This window comes from Brassica oleracea, chromosome C1 (assembly GCF_000695525.1).
Source record: "Brassica oleracea var. oleracea cultivar TO1000 chromosome C1, BOL, whole genome shotgun sequence".
Classification (NCBI taxonomy): Eukaryota; Viridiplantae; Streptophyta; class Magnoliopsida; order Brassicales; family Brassicaceae; genus Brassica; species Brassica oleracea.
The window spans coordinates 20,542,171-20,552,291 of NC_027748.1; the positions used below are offsets into that span (position 1 = coordinate 20,542,171).

At 41.0% G+C, this 10,121-nt stretch overlaps 2 protein-coding genes across 2 annotated transcripts; one reads left to right on the top strand and one right to left on the bottom strand.

Annotated features, from left to right (window-relative positions):
• Window positions 1-1,205: 1,205 nt before the first annotated feature.
• Window positions 1,206-2,123, top strand: LOC106334538. The gene is made up of 2 exons (XM_013772838.1): window positions 1,206-1,451; window positions 1,662-2,123. The coding sequence occupies exons 1-2, from the start codon at window positions 1,206-1,208 to the stop codon at window positions 2,121-2,123; spliced, it is 708 nt and encodes a 235-aa protein (XP_013628292.1).
• Window positions 2,124-6,078: 3,955 nt separating this feature from the next.
• LOC106310349 (U-box domain-containing protein 13) lies at window positions 6,079-9,015 on the bottom strand. The gene is made up of 4 exons (XM_013747580.1): window positions 8,561-9,015; window positions 8,151-8,267; window positions 7,616-8,065; window positions 6,079-7,527 (listed from the first exon to the last, which is right to left on the bottom strand). The coding sequence occupies exons 1-4, from the start codon at window positions 8,828-8,830 to the stop codon at window positions 6,379-6,381; spliced, it is 1,986 nt and encodes a 661-aa protein (XP_013603034.1). The 5' UTR covers window positions 8,831-9,015; the 3' UTR covers window positions 6,079-6,378.
• Between the last annotated feature and the right edge of the window lie 1,106 nt (window positions 9,016-10,121).

Consider the following 10,121-nt stretch of genomic DNA (forward strand, 5'->3'; position numbering starts at 1 on the left):
TTTGCTCTTATTTTCAGTTAATAATCATTTTCACAGAGTTCAAGTAGTAAATAGAATGTACTCATGTTTCAAAGCTTGATTCTTCGATAAATGATGGCAAAAGCTTTGTCAGCAGTAAATGTAACAGTAATCACTCCAAGTCTATTATACAAAAACGGGTATTTTACAAATCTGTTTCTATGGTTTTATTTTAGAAAAGTACTAGCTTTGCTTTTTTATCCATTTTAGCATTTCAAAGAAGAAAAAAAGAGTCACTGATATTGTTTATTTGATTTCTTTTATTATGTTATTAAAAATTTATAACATTTTCATAATGGACTAAACTAGTTATCAATTTTCTGGAACAAGTGTTTATTATTTTTGGTGATAATACATGGCCCCAAAGTGTACTTGAGAAGTACCCAAAGAAGAAGGGAAAAATATTGTGATAGTTAGAAATCAACAAATGGGGCATAAGAAACTCTGGTGGTAGGAGAAAGAGAAGGACTTATGTCTAAAATCAAGTTTAAAACCTAATTCGGGTAAGTCTTTCTATATTTATTTTGTTTGTGTGTTTATATCCTGATAAACACAAAGATTGTGCAAGTATAACCTTATGTATCATTTCAACACCTAGCGCTGGGCTCCCTTTTTTGGGCGATTGTTCTCTCTCTATGGCTTAAAGGAAATTTTGTCTTTAAGGAAAGTAGGGCTTGAGTTTCGGGATTTTTTTCCTCTTCTGTTTGATAATAAACAGGAAATCTTTCGTTTTGGGTGGAAATATTTGAGTTTATTGTGTTTTTAGAGGCTTTGACTAGGGCTTTCATGTGTAGCCGTCTTTTCCTCTGAAGAACACGAAGAACAAAGTTTGGCGCTGGAGTGGTTATTGAGTTTTTTGAAGATGAATATTGACAAGGTGTTTGAATCCATGTCTTTAGAAGAGGAAGAGGTTCCTTTTAACCTCCCGGATCTCCAACAGTTTAGTGCTATTGAAAGAAACAAGATGAGCATTATGGGAAGAGTTCTAAACCCGGAGAAATAGAAGATCAGTGATCTTATTTTGGATATGCCTAGGAAGTGGCAAGTGTACGATAGGGTTCGTGGGATATCTTTATCCAAGACAACGTTCCAGTCTGTTTTTAAGTACGAACATGATTTGGAAGAAGTTATGAGGAGAAGAGTGTGGATTTTTAATGAGTGGAGCATCATCATTGATAGGTAGGTGGATGGAGCAACCTCCAGAAGATTATTTGAAGTATCTGCTGGTATGGGTTCGGATTCATAACATTCCAGTAAACCATTATACCAAAGAATCCATTACTTCCCTAGGAGATCTAGTTGGGGAAGTTGATGAAGTTGCTTTTGATCCAGACAAACCCCAAAGTCATGATTATGTAAGGGTTCGGGTTTTCTTTGATGTATCGAGGCCTGTGAGGAGATCCAAAGTGGTCAATCTACCTAGTGGTGGATCAGTAACAATCTGGTATGACTTTGAACGTCTGCAACGGCGGTGCTATAATTTCCAGAGGTTAACACACGAGAAGGACAAATGCCCCCTGCTAATTCAGGCGAGACGGGAAAAGGCAGCTGAGTAGAAACAGAGAATACAGAAAGAAAAACAGAGACTGGTGGTCACGATCCCGAGTGATGATCCGCTTTTTGGTGTATTGACTGATGAGCAGATTGGTGTTGATAAGGAAACAGGGCGCCTGAAAATCAATCCGGAGGTCTTACAAAACATGCGAGAATACATCTTAGCATCTGAAGGTGGGGAGAGAAGTGTTCGAAAAGAGAGGGTGAAAAAATATGTTCGACAGAAGACTATTTTGAGACTGGAACCTCCTCCTAAGATCACTACTGATGTTAACAAAGACAAGGGTATTGTTTTCAATGTTTCTGGCGCAGAGGAAGAGCAAAGGAAAACAGAGAAAAATGACTCAATTGATGGTATGAGAAACGCAAGTAGATTCACGCCAGGAGGAGTCAGAGAGTTTCAAGTGGCAGAATCTGGTTACAGTGGTTCATCTTGTCAGTCCTTTTTTGAATGTCCGACGGGTTTTAGCGCAGGGATGGTCAGTGCTAGATCTTCCGGATATCTTTTTCTAAAGGAATGGGAGGACGTAAAAGGCCTTCAAAGAGGATGAGAAAGTTTAAGACTAAGCCTTTGGGCCATCCTGCTCAAGATGTAGTGGATGATGGCGAAGAAAACAAGATCAGGGAATCAAAAAGACGGGCAGAAGAAGTGGCGGGAGTTTTTTGAGAATTGTAAGGCAAGCAAAATCAGAGGTGGTCCCAAATGGGGGACTACCGAATCAATAATGCTGATTCTGAGCTGGAATTGCCAAGGCTTGGGACGGTCTCAAGACTTGACAATTCCCCGTCTTAAGGAAATACGTAAAAAATATTTCCCAGAGATTTTGTTTTTGATGGAGACAAAGCAACAGAGAGTTTCGGTTACTGATATACAAGTTTCTTTAGGTTATGATAAAGTCTTTGCGGTGGAGCCTGATGGCTACAGTGGAGGTTTGGCCCTTCTTTGGAAAAAAGAGGTTAAGGTGGAAGTGAAGTTTGGAGATAAGAATTTAGCTGACTGTGTTGATCACATTCGAGATCTGAAGGCAGAGATTGGCAAGGCATTTAGAGAGGAAGAAGAATTTTGGCAGCAAAAATCCCGTGATAAATGGTTAGTGGTTGGGGATAACAATACGAGTTTTTTTCACGCCTCAGTGAAGTCAACTAGACAGAAGAACCAACTCTCCAAATTAACTGATGAAGAAGGACGTGAGGTTTCTTCCAATGAGCAGATGGGAAAGGTTGCTACCTTGTATTTTGACAAGCTGTTTGCATCTACGGAACCTGAAAATCTGGATAGATTTTTTCAGGGTTTCGAATCAAAATTTACAGAGGAGATGAATCGGAAACTCATTCGGGATGCAACAGAGAAGGAAGTCAGAGAATCGTCTTTTCCATTAAAGCTTCGAGCGCTCCAGGGAATGATGGTTTGAATGGCCGTTTTTTCCAACAGTATTGGGGCATCTTAGGGAAGGAGGTAACAAGGGAAGTAATGGAATTTTTTTAAACCGGTTCTTTCCAGCCAGAACGGAACTTCACTCTTATAAGCCTGATACCGAAGATAACAGAGCCTACTGATATGGTGGACCTGAGACCCATAAGTTTATGCTCTGTTTTGTATAAAATAATCTCAAAAATCTTGGTAGCAAGACTGAAGCCATTACTGGAGGTTACTGTGTCACCCACTCAGTCGGCTTTCGTCCCTGAGCGTTTAATTTCTGATACCATTATTATTGCACACGAAATGGTGCATGGACTGCGAATTCATGATCGGGTTTCAAGAGAGTTCATGGCTATTAAGACTGATATGTCTAAAGCATTTGATCGCATAGAGTGGAATTATCTGGAGTCTTTATTGAAGTCTTTGGGGTTTCATGCAAAATTTTGTGATTGGGTCATGTTCTGTGTAAAGTGAGTCACCCCTACGCGGTTCTGATCAATGGTGAAGCCCAAGGTCTCATCGCTCCAAAGCGTGGTCTACGACAGAGAGACCCTTTGTCGCCCTTTTTGTTTGATCTGTGTACGGAAGGGCTTTCACATTTGTTACAAAAAGCAGAACATGATGGAGAGATTAGCGGGATCAGTTTCTCTGAGAATGGACCCTCTGTTCATCATTTGTTGTTTGCAGATGACTCTTTTCTTCTGCTTAAAGCCGATGAAGCTCAAGCCCGAGCGATGGTTAAGATCTTGAAAACGTATGAGGAAGCGTCAGGACAGATGATAAACTTCAACAAATCAGCCATAACTTTTGGAAAGAAGGTAGCAGAACCCATGATTTTAAAGATTAAGGAGATCACTGGCATTATTGGTGAAGGAGGAACTGGAAAATATCTTGGACTACCCGAATATTTTAGTGGTTCCAAGGTTGAAATGCTTAACTATATCAAAGAAAAGATGACAGGGCGGTTCAATGGATGGTATAAAAGGTTCCTATCGGCTGGAGGGAAGGAGGTTCTGCTGAAATCTGTGGCTATGGCGATGCCTGTTTTTGCTATGTCATGTTTTAAGCTTTCGAAGATGACCTGTAAAAATCTAACCAGTGCAATGACCAACTTTTGGTGGAATGCCCAGGAAGGAAAGAAAAGAGATACATTGGGTCTCATGGGAGAGAATGTGTCTGGAAAAGAAGAATGGCGGCTTGGGTTTTCGGGATCTTGAAAAATTTAATCAGGTTCTACTAGCTAAACAAGGTTGGAGACTATTGATGGAACCGGACTCTCTCTGTGCTCGGGTTTTGCGTAGTCGATATTATCCAAATGGTGTTTTTATATCAGCGAATCTAGGGTCAAGGCTATCCTATGCATGGAGAAGCATACTGTTCGGTCGCGAGCTTCTGTCTAAGGGGTTAAGAAGATCAGTAGGCTCGGGTGAAAGCATTAATGTGTGGTTGGATACTTGGATTTTTGATAGTGAACCAAGAGCACCTATGAGGAAGCCGATTTTGTTCAACCTTGATCTAAGAGTATGTGACCTCCTTAATCCTCAAACAAGGACATGGGATCGTGGGAAGTTAGAAGAAAATTTCTTTCCAAAGGACATAGAGTTAATTTTGAAACTGAAACCAGCTGTTAATGAGGAGGACTCTTTTGAATGGGTCAATAATAGATGTGGAGCCTACACAGTCAGATCGGGATACTGGTTGGCTTGTAACATTGATCAGTCAGAGGTGAGGAGAGAAGCGTTAACACAGCCATCAGTGAACGGTTTGAGGAGTGAGGTCTGGAAAGTTAACACTGTTCCGAAGATTAAAAAAATTTATGTGGAAAGCTTTATCCAATGCCTTAACTGTGGGTGAAAAGCTGATAGCACGAGGAATGAAAACTGATTCTAGATGCCAAAGGTGTGGGAGAGAAGATGAATCAATTAACCACGTTCTTTTCGAGTGTCCAGTAGCTTGGCTGGTTTGGGCACAGTCGGGATTTCCCTTTCCACGCAGTGGATTTGAGAACAGAAATTTGTTTGAGAATTTTGACTATTTGATGAGGATGGGAAAAAACAAATCCATCAGGGAGGAGTTAACTCGTGTGTTCCCTTGGATCTTATGGATAATTTGGAAAAACAAAAATGTTTTCTGTGTTGAAGGGAGAGAGTTCTCAGCTGATGAGACAGTTGCTAAAGCCCAAGATGATGCGAGACCATGGTTTGAGGCGCAAAAAGGGTTAAAAGAGGAACGAAGTTTGAGTAGTAGACAAAGAGAGGAACCTTGGAGAGCTCCGGCAACTGGTTTTATGAAATGTAATATCAGTGTGTCGTGGTCAAGAAAAAATCAAATGTCTGGGGCATCGTGGATAGTAAGAAACTGCAGAGGAGAGGTTGTGGTACATAGTAGAAGAGGTTTAGCCGGATTAGATCATCTGCAGAGGCAAAAGCTATTGGAATAGTGTGGGCAGCAGAGAGAATTGGGTCTCATCACTTGGAGAAGGTAATTTTTGAAACTGAGGCTTCTGAGATGGTAGGTGCAGCGAAAAGACTGAAAGCTTGGCCCTCTTTTAGAGCTTTTGGTGTGGAGATTCGTGAGGCTCTGAGCAGATGTAAAGATTGGGAGCGGTCAGCTGTGTCTAGAGTGGCAAATAAATGTGCTTTCCTGATTGCGAAGAGTGTAACATCAGAGCAGAGAGTACAATCGTATGTGGCCTCCGGTGCTCCATTTTGGCTGAAGGAAGTAATTGAAGTGGACAGATGTAGAGCTTTGATCGCGTAGTTCGTACAGTTATGGGGTTCTATCGTTTTTTAGTGGAATGTTATGGACAGAAGTCACAAGTAAGCTATGTGTTTGCTTGGGTTCTGTTTTTGTCTTTATTTCCTTGGCTTTGTAAGACTCAAGACCGTCTCTTTTAATACCAGCAATGAACTTTCAGTGAAAAAAAAAAACACAAATGTTGTGCATATGTTCAAGATAAAATAGAATTACGTGTATGCGTATATACAGGAAGGTTATGACCAGGCACGTCCCTTCTATAATGCAAAGAAAACATTTGCTTCGGGCCGTATAATATAAGCTTGAGGTTACTGATCCGAACCCTATTCTAATTAAATTCCCATTTCTTGTATTAAAACCAATAAAGCTGGTGGAAACGATTACAAACATTGAAGTGTTACAATGATACAAGTTGACGTGTATGTATGCATATTTGCTGTTCTCTCCTCAGGACCGGATAGCTCCGTCCTTGCAGAGGTAACACCATAAAGTTAAAACATGTCGGACAAGGAGGCCATTTGCTGCTTTTGCCATCTACATTGGAGCGTACCTCGAAGGAAGACCGAGTAGGAGACGAGAAAGGAGAAGTGGGAATAATAAAAGACCATAGGGACCAAAGCAAAAACAACTCAAGTATCAGCAGCTTCTGTGGTGGATGCTGAATGTGTTGGTTCAGCTTCTTCTGTGTTTTGTGCCTGTGCTGCCGTCTCCTTCTGCTGTTCAGCTAGACGGCTTATACGTTCAAGCAATTGAGCTGCTTTTCTTTTCCCTCTATCTGTCCCGTTTCCGGCTAAATCAATCAATGGACCCATGAGACCGAGTTTCTGTGCTTCGACCAGATGTTGTGGGTCAACAGAACAGAGGTGGACTAGAACCGCAGCAGCGTTCTCTCTGTTTCTAGGAGATCCAGTTCTGATAAACTCCACTAGACTCGGGACTGCGTCGGATGATCCTATGATTGCTTTCCCTTCGGGATGGCTCGAGAGAATCGCCAGAATGGCAAGCGCCTCATCGACCATTCCGCTTCCGGGCTCTGTTAAGAGTCTCGTCAATGTGGGAATCACTCCTGCGCGTATGGCCTTTCCTTTGTTTCCTTGATATATGCAGAGGTTGAAAAGTGCAGTAGCCGCGTCTTTCTTGCCTCTTTGTGTACCTTCATTGAGCAGTACAACGAGCGGTGGGATTGCTCCCAAGGCACCAATAGTCACTTTGTTCTCGTCAATCACGGAGAGACTGAAAAGTGTGGCCGCTGCATTCTCTCTAGCCTCCATGCTTCCTTTCTTGAGCACTTGAACTATACCAGGGATAGCTCCAGCAGAGACAATGGCTCCTTTGTTGTTCTCACATATGGAGAGGTTTAGAAGAGCTGTTACCGAATGTTCTTGGATACGAGAATCAGGAGTTGCGAGGAGGCCAACGAGAAGAGGTATGGCTCCAGCTTCAGCTATGGCCACACGGTTGTCTGCATTTCGTTTTGCGAGGAGGCGGATTTCTCCAGCTGCAGATCGTTGGTCCTCAGGGTTTCCGTAAGCCAGCCTCCACATAAGATCTTCGATCTTGTTTGCTTCTGCTGGGGAGGAAAAGGATGATACTTTCCTGGGCCTTAAACTGCTCGGAGGTTTTGGAGGCTCGATATCATTGGCCTCGCACCACTGAGCTATCAGACTTCGGAGAACATAGTTGGGTGTGAGGGTTGTGCTTGTTAGCGCCTGCTGTGTTTTTGGACATGTCGAATGCCCAGCTTCTATCCACTTGTCAATGCAGGTGCGTTCGTAGGTCTATTACACACAGAGGAGAACATGCTTCAATAATTAAATCTGAAAAGATTATAGAACCTAAAGAAATTTGAAGAAACTGCAACTTTACCTGCCCTGTTGAAACGATAACTGGATCTCTCATCATTTCCAGAGATATTGGACAGCGGAAATCATCAGGAATCACCGGTATCTTGTGACTCGCAGCCGTAGAAGTTTGCCCGTTGCTACTCGAGTTTACCCCAGCACTCTGGTCCTCGCTATTGTTAGTCTCTATCTGCACAAAATCCTTAATCAGCTTAAGTACCATTGCCATCTCCTCAATGCTTTCACCAGCATCTCCACCGCTCGAAGCAACCATTTCGTGCAGAGCCACTGATTCTTGAGCTAGGTCAGGAATCTCCATCAGATGTAACTTCTTAGCAACCCGCTGCAGGGTAGGTTGATAATCATCTACGTCACTGCTTTTGATGCACAGTGACTGAAGATCTTCATACAGTTCATCGTCTGATGCATCTACTCTTCCTTTGGCTCGCCGAAACTGGCTGAGAACTAACTCAACCTGCAAAAAAAAAAAAAGAAAAAAAAAACGCCATCAAAATGTGCACATATCCGCTGAAGATCCTATTCTCTGTTATAGTACTTACCTGTTCTCTAACTTCATCGGAGATGTCAAGATCCTCATACGGAATCTTGCTCAAAGATTGCTCTAATTGAACTGAAACCTCCAGCAATTTACTTGTCACTTGTTCCCTCTCCATGACCTACAGACAGAGCAAGAAGATCTCTCATATCAAAATCAAACGTGATCAGAGCATAAAGCTTCCACAACTTCCCATAAATCAGATACATCATCAAGTCACAAAGCAGCTAAAACACAAAATCTAACATGCTCAAGCCTGATTCCTTCTCCACACTAATTTTCTGCAGTTGATTCAAGATATCTACCACACTAAAGCAGCTCACTCGATGGAAGAACAATTCCTTAAACTATATCATCAATCAGCTTCTACTTTCTAAGCACAGATCTAAAATCGAGAAAAAAATAGAGACGAACCAGATAAATCTTGCTCCCTTGGCTGCAGAATTTAAGATAATTCTTCGCCGAGGACATGGCTTCCTTCAAGGAGACCAACGTCTTCAACGTATCTTCATTGATCGGCTCGTTACTCTCTCTGATTTCCTCGAACATCGGAACAAGCAGCTTCAACCTCCTCGCCAGATTACTGCAGAGCTTCTTCACCGTTGTACGGTACTCGGAAACGGACGAAATCTCGTTCACTACATCAATTAAGCTCTGCGCAACCGCACCTTTCTCTTCCTCCATCGATTACGGATCCGATTCAACTTTATCCGAAGAAGAAAGAATAAATGTTTCCCGTTTGTGCCCAGATTTAGCTCGAAACAAAGAACGGATCCATTTGCACAAGTGCGAAAAGAGAGAGAAGACGAGGACTTTTCTCCCCAACGGCGTTCGCTTGGTCTCGTCGGCTCATACCAAGCTGTGCTCTTCTATCGGCTTAACCTCTAAACCGGAGTATTGGTTAACTCGACCACGAAGCCATTTTTTTCGGACCTGGAGTGGTTGTGATAACTTCTCTTTTCCTTGATCTACGGTAGAAAGTGATGTTTCGAAAACCGAACCGAACATCGACACGGTATTATAGCTGGATTAATGATCAGATCGGTTTAAACGATTTTAAGTTTTAATCTAAGTTTAAATTAACTAAATTAAGTAACTATACAAATATAAAATAATTTTATAAAACTTTATATCATTGTTAGAATCTAAAAATGATATAAAAATAAAATCAAAACTTCAAAAATAATATAAAATATAATGAAATCTTGTTTATTTAAATAGATACTAAAAATATTATGATCTTTTTGAAAGCTTTTTCAAATATGCAATCAATCTATATTTTAATTTGAATTTGAGAAACCGGTTTTCATATCAAATCGGATCACCGATTTTTAACGAGTTTGAACGGTTTTTGACCGGGTTTGCTGGTTTAAATCAAATCTGATTTTAGCACAATTCAGAACCGCTTAGATGAGCGAGCCACGGTCTAACCCGCTGATCCAGTTATCAAAACACTAGTAAAAAGCATTATACAGTATTTGTAATATCTATAGATTATCCACAAAATTTACAGTAACTAATAAAATAAATCAAATGATAAATTCAAGTGGTATAGTGAAAATATGTATACTCATACGTAATCATTAATTTGACAAATAATGTGGATCATAAAACTCATTCTAAGAATTTGGTAGTGATTGTATTTGTAGGGAAGAAAAAACTTGTGTGCACAAAATTCTTTGAACACAACGATGTTATCAAATTAAAATTAACAAAATAAATTGTATTGATGATAATCGGGTTACAAGATAAATGATCGAAACAAGGATGAAATTTAGGCTAAAAACGGACTAACAAAGTGAGGTCGATGTGTTTGATCGAGAGAGCTCGACGTCGAATAGTATGTGTGTGTGTATGCGGGACAGCTTGTCTCTTCTCTCGTTTTCTCCTCATTTTATAATAGTCGTTGCGCCAAATCTCCTTCTCTATCTATTCATTACGATCCCAAAGTTCTCTGGACGCCTTCTGTTATTGC

Bases quoted from the DNA above. Each gene is read 5' to 3' on its own strand.
- LOC106334538 (XM_013772838.1), top strand. From the start codon at position 1,206: ATGGAGCAACCTCCAGAAGATTATTTGAAGTATCTGCTGGTATGGGTT. The intron at 1,452-1,661 runs GTAACAATCTGG...ACTGATGAGCAG, and splicing joins ATCTACCTAGTGGTGGATCA to ATTGGTGTTGATAAGGAAAC.
- LOC106310349 (XM_013747580.1), bottom strand. From the start codon at position 8,830: ATGGAGGAAGAGAAAGGTGCGGTTGCGCAGAGCTTAATTGATGTAGTG. The intron at 8,268-8,560 runs GTTCGTCTCTAT...CTCTGTCTGTAG, and splicing joins AAGGGAGCAAGATTTATCTG to GTCATGGAGAGGGAACAAGT. The intron at 8,066-8,150 runs GTAAGTACTATA...TTTTTTTTGCAG, and splicing joins CCGATGAAGTTAGAGAACAG to GTTGAGTTAGTTCTCAGCCA.